At 46.7% G+C, this 20,771-nt stretch overlaps 2 protein-coding genes across 2 annotated transcripts; both read right to left on the bottom strand.

The window, feature by feature from the left end:
• Positions 1 to 258: 258 nt before the first annotated feature.
• On the bottom strand, positions 259 to 888 carry LOC136507738 (L10-interacting MYB domain-containing protein-like). Its single transcript, XM_066502365.1, has 2 exons — positions 589 to 888; positions 259 to 495 (listed from the first exon to the last, which is right to left on the bottom strand). Exons 1-2 carry the CDS (start codon positions 886 to 888, stop codon positions 259 to 261), a joined length of 537 nt encoding a protein of 178 aa, XP_066358462.1.
• A 10,578-nt stretch (positions 889 to 11,466) lies between these two features.
• Positions 11,467 to 14,960, bottom strand: LOC136508845 (uncharacterized). The gene is made up of 2 exons (XM_066503626.1): positions 14,601 to 14,960; positions 11,467 to 12,943 (listed from the first exon to the last, which is right to left on the bottom strand). The coding sequence occupies exon 2, from the start codon at positions 12,821 to 12,823 to the stop codon at positions 11,729 to 11,731; it is 1,095 nt and encodes a 364-aa protein (XP_066359723.1). The 5' UTR covers positions 12,824 to 12,943; positions 14,601 to 14,960; the 3' UTR covers positions 11,467 to 11,728.
• Between the last annotated feature and the right edge of the window lie 5,811 nt (positions 14,961 to 20,771).

Raw genomic sequence — 20,771 nt, 5'->3', positions numbered from 1 at the left:
CCTATCTAGGCCCTTAGTAGGCCCACCAAACACACGCTTAGAAGAACTCCAGTGGGGGTCACTGCTAGTCCATTTTTAGGGATTGAGGCCCAAAACGCACTCCAAGTGTTTGTGGAGCACCAAAATGGGTATTCCAGAAACTCTAGTTTTTTTGTGGGGCCACTTCATGGTAGAGTTGGTGGAGTGGAGCAGCCACTCTCCCTTAGGGCCTGTTTGGCATGGCTCCAACTCCAGACAGAGCAGCTCCACTCCAGAAATCTAGGTGGAGCTGGCTCTGAGTGGAGTTGGACCTTCCCCAGCTAGTGCCGCACCTTCTTCATCTTGGGCTGATTGTTGTGTCACACTATAAAGTGTAGGTGCTGCAGCCATTGCAGCATTGGCGCCACAAGGGGACCAATGGTCAGCACCAACATTAATGATGCCTTGAAAACAAGTCATCAACTCATCTTCATTTTGAAGGGGATGCATCCTAAACTTCCCGTAGCCTAGAATGTCCTGAAAATATGCAAGAGAGCAACACATATTAGGACAAATAATAATAGCAACTAATTAAAAAAGAAGGTAATATTCTTAAATACAAACACTTACAGCTCTAGCTTTCTTCCACCATTCATTGTCCATATCAATAGTGCCATTATTCCAACCGATTCCTGTTTGCCTCATCTTTAGCTTTTTCCATGCCTTGAAATCTTCCTTCAATTTATCCCACTTGTTCTTGATTTGCCCCTTGGTCAATTCAATACCCGTCCTATCTTTGAATCCTTTTTCAACCGCAGCATAACCAACTGAATTCAAGAATGTATTTGGCCTATTTCCTTTCTCAACTTGTTCGGCCATCAAACCACAAAGGATCCGAGTGTTCTCTACGTTCCAATCAATTTCCGGCATCTATACGAACTCAACACAAGCATTCAGAACATGCACAATTCGTTAACATGAACCACAGAGCAACTAATTCACTACCAAAATTTCACTAGTATAGGGCAACTACAAAGACTGTAGTATCTTTAAGAATATAGGCAAAACTTGTTAGGCTCCGTCCGTGAGAATTGAGCACCCAGTTTGCTAAAATAAAATTAAAAGCACCATAGGAAAACATAATTTGTTTCATGAGAGAAGCTAACATGTATTATCAATTTATAATATTGCAGGAGGAACATTTGCACTTTATTTATTGATATCAAGGTATGCCAGGATTAGCAATGCCTATATTCACAGTGTAGATTGACGGTCTTAAAAAATGCCAGGATAATACAATGCCTATATCCATTGTATTATCAAGGTATGCCAGGATTAGCACCATAGCCGAACCTACCAAGGGAAAACAACACTGCTCGGTGATGCAATGGTCTCTCACTACAAGTTAGAGTCTCCCACAAATCGTAACAAGAGGGCTCATTGGATCAAGAAGAAGATGGAAAACAGTCCAACATTTGCAACTAGATGGGGATGGAATACCTTGCACAGTTGGGGGAGCTTGTCGGGTCTTCACTGCAGGTTGGGGGACCTTGCTAGGGGGGGTCTTCACAGCGCTGGAGCAGGTCATCGGGCGGCGGCCGTCGATGCGGAGGACGCCGGCTATCGATGAGGAAGATGCCCTTCTTCTCGTCTAGGGTTAGGGTTGGGGAGTGGAGGCGCAGGGGAAGGAGGCGTGAGGGAAGGAGGATAGGCCGGCGGGGGGAGGGAGGCGCGGGGGTGGCATCGCCCGGCGAGGTGGGCGCGGCAGGGGCAGGGCCAGCGGCGATCGTTAGGGTCACGGCTCTCCCAGTCGCGACTCACGACTAGCGGCGTCGGGGCTCGGGGCGGGTAGTGTCGGGTGGGTGTCTCTCACGGGATGGAGGGGGCTGGACAAAAAGAAAAGGAAAGAAAAACGGTTCAGAGTTTGTAATCGATGGAATTTTCTTCGAACTCCGTGTCCAAGTCTATTTCAGAGAGTTCTAGAGCTGGGAAAGAGGTGCTCCAAGAAAATGAACTAGAGCTCCAATAACTCCATGGAGTTGGGCTGCTCTAACTTTTTTTGGAGTTGGGGTGTTTAGCTAGCTAGAGCCAGCTCTAGCCTGGAGTTTTGCTCTGGAGCCATGCCAAACATGACCTTAGTCTTGGCTGCTAAAAATGGCTTAGCCGGTTTCCATGGGGTGAATCTTCCCAAAAGCATAATTTCCTCATCCGAACTCCAAATTTAGCTTTCTATATATGAATTTTGATCATCTTGGCAATATGAATGCAATAATGAAGTCCAATTTACAGTTTGGGATAGTCCAAAACCGCCTAAGCTAGTTTTCATTGAATTAGCCTGAATTAGCCAATTTAGAGTGCGAACAAGTACTAACTAATAACTAAACGCCCACTCACAATTTGCATTAGAATTTCAAAAATGGCAAGCAAGATATGTGAGCAAGAGCAAACATGGAGCCAGTGATAGGGATCCACGATAGTTGGAGGGAGTATTGCTCCAATCAATGCTCATCTTCTTTGCGGACAACACATGTAGCACTTAGCACCAGTTTCCTTGTCCAACCACATGCTCTGAACACACCACACCAAAGACTAACTAGCCATCCTAGAATCACATACCGCACAAAACTTATGTGCGAACTAAAGTGGTTCTTATAGTAAGTACTATGAGGCCATAGGCGAGGAGGGCTGGGCCACCAGAGAGCTGCATGAACACTGCCTTCTTGGACGGTTGCTATGGAGAGAGCTCCCCTTTGGCTAGTGCCGGCATGTCGGATGGCAGGAAGCAGTTCTAGATAGCATAAGAGTCTGCTGCAGTACGGAAGACCATTGAGACTACTGTTGCGCGGCAAGTGCTCCATGGCCTAGTATGGGCAATCAACGCTGAAACGGCAGGCGTGCAATCTTGTAGGCAATAGTAGCGGCAATGGTGTCGGTTCCATCATCATGTCCATCGATTCCTCTACTTACCTGCTTTGTTTCCGCGTTCAATCGATACGATTTGTGTGAGGATGGGTCGCATGGGGAGTAGAAACACAAAAGTAAAAAGTTAGTTGGAAACCATGGAGCAAATTTTATAGATGGAGGAGTTAGTGATTCTTAGGACATTTCAGGAAACCACAAACAACTACTAATCAACGCCAGTTCAATCCATGCGCACTACAACAGAGCTAATCATATTTGCATCCAACACATCAACGATGTACCACTTGTAGTATCGCAAAATGAAATCCACCATACCATATATAGTCCCGCAAACAAGCCCACCAAGCTAGAACCAAACACAGAGATGAGGAAGATGTAGAGTGCTCCACCAACCTTTGGTTACCCTACCAGCAATGGAGGCGGCACATAGATGGCCGACTCGTTCTAGGTTGCACCGAGATGAGACAAACCCTAGCGTGGCGGCGGCAATGGGTAAAGTGAGCGAGAGATGACAAGATGATGCAGTGATGAGAAGAATATGGTAACCCTAGCACCAACCCTTGGTTTTGTTCACCACAACATGCATGTGGGCCCACTCAATTTGCGTTGGTGGAATAGGGCTACCCTTTTTCCACTACATTCACTAGCCAAGGCTTTTGGCCTCATATATGTAACCAAACAAGCCCACACTACATTAGGGAAACCTATATAGGCCCTTAGTAGGCCAACCAAAACATGCGCTTAGAAGAATTCCAGTGGGGCCACTAGTCCATTTTTAGGTATTGAGGCCAAAAACGCATTCCAGGTGTTTTGTTGTGGAGCACCAAAATGGGTACTCTAGAAACTCTAGTTTTTTTTATGAAGACACTTCATGGTGAGTTGGTGGAGTGGAGCATCAACTCTCCCTTTGTCTAGGCTGCTAAAAGTGGCTCAGCCGGTTTCCACGGGGTGGATCTTCCCAAAAGCATAATTTCCTCATCCGACCTCCAAATTTAGCTTTCTATATATGAGTTTTGTTCATCTTGGCAATATGAATGAAATAATGAAGTCCAATTTACAATTTGGGATAGTCCAAAACCGCCTAAGCTAGTTTTCCTAGAATCATCCTGAATTAGCCAATTTTGAGTGCGAACAAGTACTAACTAATAACTAAATGCCCACTCACAATTTGCATCAGAATTTTAGAACTGGCAAGCAAGATGTGTGAGCAAGAGCAAACCTGGAGCTAGTGATAGGGAGCCACAATAGTTGGCAGGAGTATTGCTCCAATCAATGCTCGGCTTCTTTGTGGACAACAGATGTAGCATTTAGCACCGGTTTCCTTGTCCAACCACACGCTCTGAACACACCACACCAGAGACTAATCAGCCATCCCAGAATCACATACCGCACAAAACTTATGTGCAAACTAAAGTGGTTCTTGTAGTACTGTCAGGCCATCGGCGAGGAGGACTGGGCCATCAGAGAGTCGTGTGGACAATACCTTCTTGGACGGCGGCTATGGAGCGAGCTCCACTTTGGCTAGCGGCGACAGGATGGATGGAAGGAAGCACTTCTAGACAGCGTCAGTGTCTGTTGCTGTGCGGAAGGCCGTTGAGACTATTGTTGCATGGCAAGTGCTCCGTGGCCTGGAACGTGCAATCCACGCTGAAATGGCAGTCATGCAATCTTGTTGGCAATAGTAGCGGCAATGGTGGCAGATTCCATCATCATGTCCATCGATTCCTTTACTTACCTGCTTTGTTTCCGCGTTCGATCAATACGATTTGTGTGAGGATGGGTCACATGTGGAGTAAAAACACAAAAGTAAAAAGTCAGTTGGAAACCATGGAGCGAATTCTATAGATGGAGGAGCTAGTGATTCATAGGACATTTTAGGAAACCACAAACAACTACGAATCAACGCCAGTTTAATCCATGCGCATTACCATAGAGCTAATCATATTTCCATCCAACACATCAAAGCCATACCACTTGTAGTATGGCAAAACAAAATCCATCATACCATATATAGTACTGCAAACAAGCCCACGAAGCAAGAACCAAAAGAGAGATGAGGAAGATGTAGAGTGCTCCACCAACCCTTGGTTTCCCTACCAGCAATGGAGGCGGCACCTAGATGGCCGACTCGTTGTAGGTTTCGCCGTGATGATAAATCCTAGAGTGGTGGCGGCAATGGGTAAAGTGAGAGAGAGGAGACAAGGCGACGTAGTGAGGAGAAGAATATGGAAACCCTAGCACCAACCCATGGTTTTGTTCACCACACCGTGCGTGTGGACCCACTCAATTTGCGTTGGTGGAATTGGGCTACCCTTGTCCTACTACATTCACTAGCCAAGGCTTTAGGCCTCATATAGGTAACAAAACAAGCCCATGCTACATTAGGGAAACCGATCTAGGCCCTTAGTAGGCCAACCAAACATGCGCTTAGAAGAACTCCAGTGGGGCCACTACTCCATTTTTAGGGTTTGAGGCCAAAAACGCACTCATGGTGTTTTGTGGAGCACCGAAAGGGGTACTCCAGAAACTCTAGTTTTTTATGGAGCTACTTGATGGTAGAGTTGCTGGAGTGGAGCAGCCACCCTTCCTTTTAGTCTAGGCTGCTAAAAGTGGCTCAGCCGGTTTCCACGGGGTGGATCTTCCTAAAAGCATAATTTCCTCATACGAACTCCAAATTTAGCTTTCTATATATGAATTTTGATCATCTCGGCAAGATGAAACACTTGCAACATATGCTTGAAACAGCTGAAACACTTGCATCATATGTCTGAAACACTTTGAAAACACTAGAAAAAATTTAAAAACACGTGTGTAGCCATTGCAAACATCAAGATGAAACACATGCAACATACGTATGAAAACACCTGAAACACTTGCATATATATGCAACATTCAAATGAAACACTTGCAACATACATCTGAAACAGATGAAACATTTGGAACATACACTTGAAACATACGTGTATATCTATTACAACATGTGCAACATCCTGATCTACTTTTGCTACATTGATATAAAACACTTGCAACATACCTCTAAAACATCTGAAACACTTGAAACATATGCATACAACATGTGCTTTCAGCGCAATATTACCTTGCTGCTTGGGCAAATGGAGGCTCATCGTTGCGGAGCTCGACGCCGGTGCGGAGGTCGGCGGTGGCTCACGGAGCTCGCCGGTGCGACAATGGCGTGGGCAACTTGCCAGCAGGGCAGCGTCACACAAAGCTCATCTCCTCGTTTGCTTGTTGGAGCATCCGTCGTGGAGGCTTGCCAGCTTGGTGGAGCTGCCACGACGGACAGATGGCGCGGTGCGGGTAGGAGAAGGAAGCAGGACGAGTAGGCGGAGGTGCGGCGCCAGAGGCATAGTTGCCGGAGGCAGGACCACGCGGGAGGCCTCAAGTGCGGGACTGCAGGTCCGGACACAAGAGACTGGGAGCCGGTGGCTCTGAGGCTGCGAGAGAGGAGCGGTGCGTGGTGAAGACAGGCAGGTTACTTGGGCCGGTCCGCAGGCCCAAGCAAGCAAGCGGTCGGGTGGATGGACGTCCTAACCCCAGTATTTCCGATATATAAAAAAAGGGCAGCAGCAACGCTAGGTAACAAGATTGTTTTGTCTTCAATCAACAGAGAAAAATGTGCTACACACATTGGTGTGAACTGCCGGGAGATGGCTGATGGCTGGCGGAGATTCATCATGCTTGTCTCCAGATTGCAGTTGCAGACGTGTCCGTTGGATCATGGGAGCAATATGTGCAGATAAAGAAGGGACAGATTCGGCCAGGTTTCTTGCCTCTGCTTCTCTTATTATTGCCAAACCTTGTGTTTGTGTGATCAGTTGCCCGATCCTCCGCGAAAATTTCCTATTATATCAATCAAATCAAACAAAAAAAAGTTATTCGATTTCCCGTGAGATAATAAAGATTAATATATACCTGATCTGATCCAATATAAGGGCTCCTTCCCACCGCCGTCCCCCACCTATAGCTAGGGTTCCACTTCCACCGGCCCGTCGCAACTCGATCGAGGTGACCGAGCATGGACATGCTGCAAGGCGCTCGGCTAGGGCTGGGCGGGTTTACTGATCCTCCTCGTCGACCGAAGGGAGGACGAAGAGCAGCACCGACGACGAAGCTGTCATCCGTTGCCATGGCAGCAACAAGGGCGTCGAGTTGGAGGCTCGTCGTGTGCGCCGACCGTGACGCATCCGCCGCTTCTCACGCAGCTGCGGCGTCCTTCCGGTCAACTCGCTCTCGCTCCGGCGCCGCCGGCGTAGGCTCTGGCCTGTTTGGTTCCCTCCTGGGCGGCGAAGCTGCTGCCTGCGGACGACGCCGGCTCGGCCCAGATGTGCTGCATGGCCGGAGCTTCTGCAAGCCCCTTGCCGACGATCATCCTCTCAACAACGACGCCGGCGCCGCCTATGAAGGTAAACTAGTCCCCTCCCTCTTGCTTCGATTGCGACTCGCTGTGAACGCTTCACACTTCACAGTTACTAACATTTGCAAAATCGTGGTAGATGTTATCATGGCGGTGACAGCCGAGGACGTGGAGTCAGAATAAGCAACATGGGCGTTATACGAGCGCTGGTGCAAGGCGTTCAACAAGAAGCGCGACAACCCCGTCGAGAAGGCCTTCCGGTTCAAGATATTCAGGGACATGGCGATGCACGTGCACAGCAGGAACACTGACCTGCCTGAGGACCCTGAGGAAGCAGCCATCTTCCTCGAGAGGAACAGGAAGGCGGCTGAGTCCCTCGACGACGACGACGAGGAGGAGCTGATCGATGATTACTACCAGGACATGTTTCTAGGCGTCGGGGCCGATGGGGGAGACCCAATGAGCCACTTATTCTGGGGGTATTTGGAGTTTTTTGGACAATGAGAGTGCAGAGACAAGATCCATCTTTTTCAGAAATCCCTGACGACCCTGAAGGAGAAGAATTATTGAACTTCCATGATCATTATGCTTTGCCGTTCCATACATGCGTATTAGGTTATTATATGTTTCTGTGATATAGTTCTATCTATATCTGTAGGCGGTCATTAGTGTTTTTTTTTTTTGGGGGGTGGGTGGGGAGTGGTCGTTACTGTTTTGTGTGTGTGTGTGTGTGTGTGGGGGGGGGGGGGGGGGGGGGGGGCAAAGTTTAGGCATCACTTTGTTTAGACCACATGTTTGGAGCCCCGGGAACTAAATTTAGACCGTCGTCTCCAAACATGACCTAAGTTACACCTAGATAAAGGGATGTGAAAATGGAGTGATTCGAGCCTTTACTGGTCTTATTATTATTTTTCTCCACCCCCTCTGCCTTGGATTTGGACTTTACACTTGATCTCTTTTAGCTCATTGTATTGCCTCTGGCTTGAAAACCAACATACAAAACATCACAATTGTCTGATGTTTATTTGTTTTGTAGTGTGTTTTCAACATGCCAAAAAAATATTGTCTGATGTCTTGCAACGTGTTTCATCTAACAAAGGGTCATCATCTCCCATTTCTTTGTGGTTCTGTCACCCGTTAGCTTAGTTTTCTTCCTTTTGCGGTGAATGAAAGTTGGTGCCTAGTTTATATCGACGATAAAATCAATTCAATTCTGAATTGCAATAAGCAAGCGGGGTGTCTCAAATAGAGATGAGTTGCTAGACCACGTCGAATAATGAATTCAATGATTCAAAAAAAAACTAAATGATGGATTAAATTATAGAAGGAATCTTGGTTTCAAAGAAAAGGAAATCCAAAAGAAATGGCGCGGTTGCCGAAGAATTAAGAGAATTGAATTTTACTTCCTACAAATGGGGAATTTGCACATGCAAACAAATACTTTGCATAGATATGGTATAGTGACGTCAAGTTCATATTATATATATACCCTCTGTCCCCGAATATAAGGCGCGATTTGATTTGGTGCGGTCTTCAAAAATATATTTTGACCTATAATTTCTCTTATAATATATAATTTATAGGAACAAAAGTTTGATCATTAGAAAGTATTACTAAATACAAATCTAATGCAACTACTTTTGTAATACAAACTTTTGATATAGTTAGACTAATTGCTAGTCAAAGGTATCAAAGTTTGAATTTTAAAATATGTGCATGCCTTATATTCGGGGACGGAGGGAGTTTAGGGTTTAGGGTTTAGATAAAAAATACGTGCATGCCTTAAATAATTGCTAGTAGTTTTCTTTGAAATGAGCTTCAAGCTATTGTGATCAAAGGGATTGGCCTACAAGTAAAATGGATATGACCTATATCGGGTTCAAAAATGGGCTAAATCAATTGACCCCCAGAATAGGCTTGGCCAAGCTTAAAGTTATTAGGCCTCAAAATAGGCTAAGCCCACATTATTTGGACTTAGTATAATCAACTTAGGTCCATCATGCACATGGACTTTTGATAAATTATGGCAACAAAATCCATTGCAACTCCGCGCCACGTCATCACCCACATGTCAGCTCCCAAGGAAATAAGTCGTGGTGTTTTCTATAACGATTTGGGGGCGTCAAAGTTGTTTGTGACCAAAATGTCCTCAATTTGCGTTTCTCTCGCTTTGTCACAGGAGTGGGTTCGAGATGCGCACTCTATGATGACAGTATTCGTCACGAGAATGTCATCACAGAGTACTATAATAATAAAAAATAGATTTACTCACATGCAGTCGCCTGCTATCCTATTTATCTGTAAGTCAACGTGTCAGTCACCCGCACCCGACGGCGCCTGTGCCCACGCGCGTGACCGCGCCCGCGGCTAGGGTTCCGGCAAGATCTCGCTGGCATCATCGGGTAAGGTCAACGACCTCTCTCTCCGACTCTCTCTCTCTCTTCTTCTTCTTCTTCAACTCCGGCAGGCTTACAAGGGAATTCGGGGGGAGGCAGACCGGCCAGGCAGTGGGACGGCGGAGGGCGGCATTAGGACCTTGGCGGCGGTGGAGGTGACTAGGCTAGGTCGAGGCAGGGGCATCGCGGCGAGCTCGCCGACACCCTACCCTGGGGTTAGGGTGCGCTGGGGCGGGATGTGGATGGCGCCGCGAGGCGTCAGGAGCCGCCAGCCGCCGGTGGTGGGGGTGGGGGCGGCGCGAGGACGAGGATGATGCTGGTGACCTTGATTGTCTTTACGGGAGGGCAGGGTCATTGGGTGGTGGAGGACGGTGGGTGGCGCACTAGAGGTGAGGAAGCCGTTGGCCGCCGGTGGTGGAGGGCGGGGGAGGGGCGGCGACGGAGCTGCGTGGGGAGGAAGACGGTCGAGGGGGCTGGCGGAGCTAGAGGTAGAAGATGACCGATGGATTTGCATTATTTTAGGCACCTACCCCTAGAGGCATATATACCCTGTGAAAAAATTTAGCGTGAGAGAAGGCCAAATGTGTTATAATGTGAAAATTTAACGGCAGCCCAGTGAGCAGAGCTTGTTTTTGTTGAGAAGATAAATACCGCCAATCTTGTCTTGGAAAACATCCAGCAGATGACGCTGAACGACGTTCCCTCCTCCGTGCCTCCAGAAGGGATCAAGGAGGCCCGGGATCTGTGCATGTCTTTGTTATGGAGGCCGACGGAGGCGAGTAGGTCGTCGGTCATGGGAGGCAGCAGCAGGTATCGCTGGAACAGGGGGTCGCACACCGCGATGTCCCAGCATTCGCGGAGGCGACGGAAGCCGCACTTGTGTCCGACGAGGACACGCCCATCGCGGACATCATACGCACACCAACCTTGCGGACCATGAGGAAGGAAGGATAAGTCGACGGTCCGGGCGACACCACGGGCCACAGCCGCAGAGGGATGGGTCGCCTCGACAGGGTGGAAGCCATCGCGGTTGACGAAGCCGAGAAGTAGCGGCGGGTGGACGGAGCGGTATCGGCGGAGGAAAGACGGGCTGCTGATGAGGCCGCGGAAGGAGACGCACGCGGCGGAGGCGCGCGCGAGGTCCGCAGGGGAGGCCACGCGCAGGAAGATCTCCTCGAGGACATCGCTGACGAGTGCCGGCGGCGGCCTCTCCGGCTCCATGGCATCGAGGCAGGGGAGGACCGAGAGAGCACGAGACGCCATGGCCGACGTCCCTCCCGCTCCCGCCGCCGGCGAAGGGAGGAAACGGATTGGGGTTCGGGCCGCAGTAGTAGACAGACTCGTAGGGTACGAACGGATTTGGGTACGCCTGGAACAGAAGAGCTCGTGAAAGCGTCTGTTCATGGGCCGGGGCCGGGGCCGGGCCTGGTCCCGGGCCCATCCTTATCCAAGCCGATCTTTGACAGCAGGGGACAGGGAGCAGCCGGATGGGCGAAATTGAGGTCCAGACAGGGGACTGTATACAAATATCTGGGTCGCAGTTGTTAATTGCGGTCCACACAGCCAATTAATGTAGTATGTGCTGGCGTTTCATACTCTGCTGCTGCTTGATCTACGTGGATCTTTCTTTTAGTTGAGACTACTGGCCAGTAGTGTTCGCTCGCATTGCGGCTGCCCTAAAACTGAAAGCCTGAAACTCGATGCCAGAAATGAAGTTCTTCTAAGGCATCTCCTCGATGCCAGAAATGAAGTTCAAACAGTGACAACAGACAACCAACAACCTCCACTTGAGTTGTTGGAAAAGAAAGATCATGATGAACCCAAAAGGTACCAATTTACTATAGCCATTTTACATGTATGTTACTTGCTGTAATTCAGGGGCTGATAAGCCCACCGCTACAGATACAACATGAGAACTCCCTTAGCTCCTCAAGTCCACACCAAAACAGCTCCTAGCACCCTATCTAAAAGTAATACTATTTCATATCAAACAAAAAAGAAACATTTCCCCCATGAACAACAGTATTGCAGCTAAAAGAAATACTGTTGGCTAACAAAACAAAAGCTAATCTCTGATCTACTCTGATCTCAAGCACCCACCAGGAAGCAAGAACTTGAACTTGTCTGCGTTCTTGATCAAATGGGAAGGCAGATGCACGGCAGATGCTGACTTGGGTATCGGCCCCATCTTCTTGAAGAGGTCAGTGAATGTATACTCTTCAGGTAGCATGTCAAACAGGTCGTCCCCATTACATATGATCTTCTGGATTCTGTCTGGGTTTAGGAAGCTTTTCTGTTTCACTCGGTCTGCATGGCTGTATGCCTTCATCTTGAAAACAAACTCCTTGATGTTCCTGAAGCAGAAGCTGCAGTGCCAGCCCGCATCAGCCAGGATTAAGTTGCTCTGACGGGAGTGGCGATATGATGTGCGCTCATTGTACACATGTGCCGTCGCTCTCCAGCTGTTGTCATCCACAGGAAATTCAAAGGAGTACATGTAGTTCTTCATCTCAAGGTGCATGACTGGTGGTATTCCATCACACCACTTGAGCAGCTGCACAGTCTCACGGGTAGGGATCTCATCAGCATCAGCCATGATCAGGATATCACCGACAGCAATACCTGATCTTCGTATCAGCATATTAAGTGAACGGCGGTGATAGGCCTCAACATGGAACGGTTGCCGACGAGGACCAGTATCTACCTCTCCAATAGAAAGCATGTCGTAGACAATCTTTGATCCAGCAAATCCAAAACGGCTGAAGTTTTCAAAAAAGGAGAGTGACTTGGGGATACCAGTGAAGGTGGAATTGGCCTCAAGGAGGACAAACCTGTCAACATATGGAAGGAGCTCACGGTACCGGATTTCCAGAATATCAAGCTCATTGCTGAAGAGGACAGCATCAAAGACACGGCGAGGGGCGGGGAGGATGCCCCAGCCATGGAGTTGGCACAGCTGGGCCATGGAGATATTGGGGGCATAGTAGTGTGGGATGCGGGTGAATGGTTTAGGTGGTGTGTCCCACAGTGGCCTTAGAAGGTAGGAGATACTTTGGAAGTACTGGGTGACAGCAATAACAGACACGGAAAGAACCAGAACAAATGGTATCAGGAACTTGAAACGCAGAATTTTCCGTCTAGTTACGGGCGGATGAGGCAAGTCTCTGGCCATGAGAAGGCCTTGTGTCTAAGACAGAGGAAGAAATGGACAGGGTGTCTGATTAGCATTCGAGAGTGCTCCAGATACTCTATCTTGCCGGGGGTGTGGCAAAAATCCGAATCTGAATGTAATCTGCATTTTGCAAGAGAAGACAGAAAATAAGAAGAAAAACAGTAGTGACACAAGAACTGAACTCATATACAGGAATAATGGCATGAGTTACAGACAGGTTCATGCCCACTTGTAAATTTGCAATACAACTGACATGTTCTTTAAACATCTAAAAAGAGAGTACGACACGGAGACATGGATTGATATACACTCAGTGGCGGAACCAGCAACTTTAATTAAGGGGGGCCGAACAAACATGATGACACCTCATAAGTGTGATAAATATATACATAAGTGTATGTCTCAACAATTTTTCAATGCTTTTACATATTAGTTAGTATTCATAACTAAAAATCACAATATTATGGTAAAAATTGAGCAATATTATGCACTAAGACAAATGGTCCACTAACGTTCTACCAATAGTTCCAATAATCAAGGATCCAAAGGAACAGCATGTTTATCAGAGAACCACAAAAATCCCTGTCATAAACCATGACTTAGCCATTTAACTGTGTTCTTATATCTGAGTTATCCCAAGTTCCAACATAAACAAACATAAAAAGAAATCAGCAATCAGGCCTAGCAAGATGGGCTGTACTTGTACATTGGTGAAAGATCAGTGGACCACTACAAAATACACATTTCCATTCCAGCAGGACAAGCAAGCAGGCAATTCTATGCTGCCTGAATAAAATCATCATTAAATCGAAACAGGGCATTTGTCTTCACCAATCTGCCGCATTATGGAAAGCATATTGGCGAATGGATTGATATAATGATATACACTAAGACAAATGGTCCACTACCGTTCTACCAATCATTCCATTAATAAAGAATCCAAAAGAACAGCATGCAGTAGAGCCAGCAAAGTTTATCAGAGAGCCACAAAAATCCCTGTCATGAACCATGACCTAGCTATTTAATTATGTTCTTACTTCTGAGTTATCCCAAGTTCCAATAGCATAAACATAAAGGGCAATCAGTAATCAGACTAGCGAGATTGGTGAAAGATCAATGGACCACTACGAAAAATGCATTTCCATTCCAGCAGGACAAGCAAGCAGGCAATTCTCTGCTGCCCGAATCAAATCATCATTAAAATGAAACAGGGCATTTGTCTTCACCAATCTGCCGCATTATGGAACGCATATTGGTGAATGGATATCTCCCAACTGAACGGATTTCTCATTCTTCGGCCTCGTTTAGATTGCAAATTTTTGCAATCTGGACACTGTAGCACGTTTCGTTTGTATTTGACAAACTTTGTCCGATCATGGACTAACTAGGCTCAAAAGATTTGTCTCGTGATTTACAACCAAACTGTGCAATTAGTTATTTTTTTACCTACATTTAATGCTCCATGCATGCGTCCAAAAATTGATGTGATGGAGAGAGAATGAAAAAACTTGGAATTTGGAGGTGATCTAAACAAGGCATTCTCTTGAGTTGAACGATCGGAAAGCTAAGTAAGCATTACTGCACGCGTCAGGGACTCAGGGGAAATACAAAAAGGTGGAGAAATCTAACGAATACCAAATCTAGACAAACCAAGCTTGCTTCTAATGGCTTCTCCTCCTAAAGAAAAGGCCCCAACTTTGCGGCGCAAGATGCACGAGATCACCCCCACCGGGTGGGGTGACAGCTGACAAGAACAGGGTCGGACGGAGACGGTCACCTCAGGGAAGACGACGAGCCGAGAGGAGTAGAAGGCGGGGACGACGGGGAGCTCCTCCCATCTCTGGACGACCTGCCGCGCGCTCCGCTCCTTCCTCCTCCCTCTCCTCAAGTCCTGTCTCATTTAACCCCGGCCTCCGCTCCTCGCCTCCTCCGCCTCCCGCCTTGGCTCGTGCGCGCCCCTCGTGGACTCCTCCGCCAATCTCTCTCCAGCCGTCCGCCTATTTCTGTCCCGTCCTCCCCCTCCTCCCTCCCCTCCGATCCGACAGCCTCCGTGGCGGAAGCGGAGCTGCTGCTGCTGCTGCTAAATTTAGGCCTCTGGACACCTGCGGATTTTGCTTTTTGGGTTTAAAAATCAGGGTTTTTCGCTTTTACGTACAGGAGAGAAAGTGATGAATTGGGTGCATTTGATCTTGTGGGATATTCGGTTGGGTGAGAGTGCTTTTGCTTTGCCACTCCACTGCAGTGCCAGTGCTCGGCTACTCGCTCGGCGTCGGCAAGCTTTTGGGGGCGTGTGCGGCACTCGGCAGTGGGATTGTCTACGTGGATGTTGGGTGTAGGATCTCGTGTTGTCCTTCGCCGTAGGATCAGAGAAATGATGCTCCCACGAGGAGCGAGTTTGACCGAAAAGACACGAGTCTTGCGAAACACCAAAGACTCCTGCACAGCCAAATATGGGTAGCACCACATGTTGCTAAAGTGATCCGTATGCTTTTTGCAAACGGCATGTTATGGCAACTATTATGACTTATCGGTGTATGCAATTTCTCCAGCTATTTTTTCACAAGAAAAGAGATGTTTTTTATTGCTCAACAATCTAGTTACAATCTCGCGAAAAAATAATTTAGTTATTATAATCTTGAGCAATAATTTGCTCAATACAAACAGGAATAACATTGTGCCAAACAGCCGAACTGTTGCGCGAGCTCATGTGCAGCATAATTTCTCTCTCTTCTCGTGTGGACTACATTTCACTCAGACATCAGGGTTCCTGCCTGTCTCACTTCCTCCGCTATTAGCTATAGCGGCCCTCGATCCCTCGCCAAATTCTTCAACAGAGCCTGGACCGAATTGCAGTCAATTTCAAGCATCACCGGAATCTCAGGGTTTTCGGTAGCATATCAGAGCCCAGCGCCTTGACTTCTTCAGTTCTTCAGCATCCCTGGCTTCCACTACATCTCGCCAAGCAGCTAGGCATACCGCCACACTATGGTCCCTGATGACCACCTCTATGCCTCTAGCACCCGTCGACCTGCAAAAACCACCATCAACATTTACCTTTCGCCATTCCGCTTCCCGCCGCTTCCAAGGGCACGGTTGTCTCCCTCTTTTGGCCTGCCGTCTGGCATATAGAGAGCTATACATTGGTTGCTTGCCAAAGGGGGAGGTTAAAGCGCGACCCTATTCATCTCTACTACCTCGCATTCGCGCTTTTGTCTCTGCCTTCCTCACCCCACGTTTTCAGCCAGCGGCTGCGTTGCCCACCTCCCAACCCTACCCTCCTCGTCGTTCTCGCCCCCGCCGCCGCGGGCGCTAGGGTTCGCAGGAGCTCCGACGAACCCTAGCGCCCGCGGCAGCTGCCTTCTTCCCCTCCCCTCCAGCCATGGCGCCCTGCCCCTCCTTGGCCCGGCCGCCACCGTCGTCGCCAGGGCCCCTAAGCCGCCTGGCCTCCTTCCCCACCGCCTGGCCGTCCTGCCTCTCCCCCCGGCCGAGCCCTTCTACCTACCGGAGTTGGGAAGGAGAGGGGGAGAGACCGGCGAGACGTGAGCTCGTCGTCTTCTTCGTCTCCGGCGAGGTCGCCGGAACCCTAGCCGCCGGCGTCATCTTCTTCGTCTCCAGCGCGGGTGCGGTCGCGAACGCGGGAGGGTAGGGGAGGGAGGAGCTCGGCGGGAGGAGGCGAGCATGAAGAGGGCGACGGGTCGCACGGTCTCCAATCGCGCGGCCCGTCACGTAGTAGAATTTTCGCTTGCCAAACGGATCGGCCATGTCTCTATTTTGGCTGATATTACATAGTTCCGTCCAATAGCTTCTCAGAAAGCGAACGAACCCATTGATGGAAAAGCTGCGTGATTCATGTGTGATGTCGTTCTGCACTTGCCAAGATCGCCATAAGGCATCAGACACCTGCAATTTCTCCTGCTATTTGAGGATGAGTATGTAGGAATAGTGAGTCAATCAGAATGAAACCTATGATTAGCCAATGATCAACCACAAGCATTTAGGGATGAAACATATTGGATCAGATGGGACAATGTGTAGTGGATTCTGATTGGTACGAATAGTACGCAATGCGAAATTTTTGGGACATCGAAAATGGTATGGAGTATGGAGATAGAACAGCAGAGACAAGTTTAAATAGTTAAGTAATATGTTATATGTACTTCCTCATTTCCAATTATGGGATGTTTTGGCTTTTTAGGATACATAGATTTTGATTTATACTATATCCAAATACATAATCTAAATAATAGTAAAAATAATGTATCTAACAAACCAAACGTTTTATACGTAGTAAAAATAGTAAAAGTAATATATTAAAAAACCAGAGCATTTTATTTTATAGTTTAAAATAAAAGGAGCACATCTATGCGGAGAATAATATGCTTGTAAAGATCTAACCGTTTATGAGCTTCCTATGCAACACGTGTCTGGCTTATTACTTGCCACGTTACATCTCAGTGAACTGCATCGTTTTGCTACTGGAAAAACTGGCGCGTGTTTGACGCGCCTTGGAGTCTGTTCGCTTGCTCGTATCTGACTTATAAGTCATGGCTTATCAGTCAACGAACAGTATTTTTCTCTCGCACCAAATCCGCCAACAGTACTTTCAGTCATGGCTTATAAGCCAAATCAGCCCAAACGAACAGAGCGTATATCTTTGTTTTATATTTCAGCGATATTACCTTATGAGGGTTAGTTTATAGATCACACTGCCATGAGTGGTATTGTATTAAGTAGAGATTGATAATTACAAAATAATGGTTTCTGTAGAAGTGCATCATTTGAGAATTGCACTTGTTGTTGGAATACGGTAGAATATATAATATGATGCCCAATAATAAGTAAATGTCCTACGATACAACTGATTACTGGTGCAACCGGCCAGTGCCAAGTTCCACTACTGAAAAATGTGATTATTCAAAGATAAGGAAGTTTTGATAATTCAGAGCTTTAGGTTATAAGCATTGAACACTGCCTTTTACATTGATCTGTTGCTGCTTAGTTCGGCTAGTGCTGAAAGTATCTATTCAGCAAATGCAGAGTGAAACCAAGCTTTTCTGTGGGTTAGTGCTAAAAGTATCTATATCTATATATATTTCATACCTTATCGCAGTTTTGAATGTTGAATCAGACCACTGAAGAACTTCATATCTCTCTCTCTCTAGGGCAGGCAGCCGGCGCGAGTTCGATTTTCTCAGGAATCGCACTCGCGTCTCTCATCGGGGTTCGTTCCCAAATAAATTTTGTTGCCTCTCGCGTGGAGTTACAAAGGGAATGCGACGCGCCTCGTCGTCTACAGGTCTATGGATCCGGTGATCTCAAGAAGGACGCGATCCAGTGATCTGAGTATAGTTGTAGGTTTGCTTGTGTACATGTGGTGTGAGTGTGGTGTGCGTGTGTAGGGTTAGTGTGTCTGTACATGAGCAGATACTACAGTTGTACCCAGATAAGAGGCATATATATATATATATATATATATATATATAGGGAGAGACTATTCAGCAGCCGGCTACAAAATAAGTTATTCTGTAGCCACCTCTATTTACCATAATTTTATATACTAATTTACCATAATGTCAATACATATTTACGATAGTTGGGTTACTATAACACATGGGAATATTTACCATAACGTTATAGTAAACCACTTAGTAAGGAATTACTGTAAATCTCGTAAATTAACATAGTAATTATCGTAACTCAAAGTGGCTACAGAATAAGTTATTCTATGGCCAGCTACAGAATAGTAGTTCTATATATATATATATATATAGTATATTCAGTAGCCAGCTATAAAATAAGTTATTCTGTAGCCACCTCCATTTACGATAATTTTATATACTAATTTACGATAATATCAATACATATTTACGATAGTTGGGTTACTGTAACACATGGAGATATTTACCATAATGTTATAGTAAACCACTTAATAAGAAGTTACTATAATCTTATAAATTAACATAGTAATTATCGTAACTCAAAGTGGCTACAGAATAAGTTATTTTGTAGCCAGCTACAGGGTAGTAGTTATATATATATATATATATATATATATATATATATATATATATATATATATATATATATATATATATATATATATATATATATATATATATATATTATTAGTTTAGCCGATGCTCAGGCCGTCCACGGTAGCAAAATTATTTTGGTCCGTTTGATCGCAGCTTGGATGTCCAGATCTGTTAGTAGCCCATGTTCACTGGTCCGTACAAAAATATTTGCCTTCTCCCAGCGTCTCCTCGTCTACTCCGTCTCCTCTCCCCTTTCTCCCTCGCTCCCTCCCTCCATCTCTGCCATGCGAGGGTGCGAGGCGACTGCATGCCGGCGCGGGCAGAGCTGGGCGCGCCACAGATGGCGTGGGCCTCATGCGGCGGCGCGGCGCGAGCAGCCAACGTCGGCGGCCACGGCTGCTCCCCTCCGCGCGAGCTCCTGCAGATAGTCAACACAGGTCTGCTCTTCCTCGAAACGTCTGCGGCCCCGACAGCTCTGGTGTTCCTTGCCTCGTTCTCTCCTCGGTTTGGTCCCTCCTCCCTCTCTCTTCGTACCTCTCCTTGCAGGATCTTCCTCTCCCAGCACTCGCGGAGGCTCGCTCCCCTTCGCTGTGGACGCCGATTTACGTGCGGGCGGCCTATTGGCCTCTAATGGAGGAAACCCTAGCTTACTACTACTTTTGTTTTGCATTCTGTAAGGTGTGGCCTGCTCGGTTCTATTGGATCTTGACAACAGGCATTGTTGTGCCATACAGCTAAGCACGAGGCCATGTCAACGATATTTGTTTGGTTTTTTGGTGTGCATCCCTGATGATTTTGGGTCTATTGTTTGCATCTTGGTCACCTGCAATGATGACTAACTTTTTTCTTGTTACAGTTTAGTTTGAGGGAATGGGCTGCTGTTGTGATGATTGCATCGTAATCCATGTTTAATGTCTGATTTGTAGTGATTGTAGGCTGCCGTTACACAGTTTACATCTCTTTCTTTTTCCCTGGTAACTCAGGCAATGTTTAGGAGCTATGATGATTCTTCCTTTACATCTACCTACTATGTTGATAACTGAGGCAATGATCATGAGTAGTGTTGATTTTGCTTTTTTCATCTCTTTTCTGCCTGTTAAGCGATAACTGAGGTGGCTGCCTGATGTGGATGTCGTCTCCTTGACGGAACCCCCGCTGAAATGCACGGCTTGTGATGTCATTGCCTCTGATGCTTTCTCCTTTTGTCTAATGTAATCATTGCCTTTGGTTTTGCGGTCATGCTTGCTTATGATCATTGTCTGTTCTGTGATGTCAAAACACATATGGTTGTCCGATCTGAGCTCCTGTTTATTGCCTAGGAAGTCAGAGATATTCCTCTTCATTGTATGCATGTGATCATTGTCTGTGAACATCGCTTGTCTCCGCAGATTATACACTGTTGGTTCTGAGCACATGCCCTATTCCAGGAGATTACATTGTCACATGCCTTGGTTGTCGGTGATCACTTTTTTGGTTCTCCTGTTTCTTTTTGTTCTGAGTACACTTTGGTTTGTGCTTCACAAAAACTATTACATGAAATTTTTGGTTCTACTTATACATAAATTTCTCACACATGTGCGTACAAGATTGTATGGTGATAAAAAGGCCTTACAATTATGTACCATTGATGCCCTTTCGTTTTGATGAAAAAAAAATGAGGTACCTATTCTAGCAGATTGTTTAGCTATGCCTGTTGCGAATATGTATACCATATATTTGATTAGTATCCTAACAGTTTGGTGACTATATTTAGTTTTTGGGTCTGCTGTTTATTTCCTTCTTTGATTGATTTATTTTCACCTCTTATCCTTATGGACCTAATGGTTGGCCTTCAGCTATTTCTATTTCCTTTGTTGTTGCTCTGCATTTGTTGTAAAAAAATGTGTAGAGCCATCCTTTCCATCGCCGCTGCT

The sequence above is a fragment of the Miscanthus floridulus genome, chromosome 15, assembly GCF_019320115.1.
Source record: "Miscanthus floridulus cultivar M001 chromosome 15, ASM1932011v1, whole genome shotgun sequence".
Lineage (NCBI taxonomy): Eukaryota > Viridiplantae > Streptophyta > Magnoliopsida > Poales > Poaceae > Miscanthus > Miscanthus floridulus.
The sequence above is the reverse complement of the archived record's forward strand: the minus strand, read 5'-3'. Positions and strand labels throughout refer to the sequence as shown.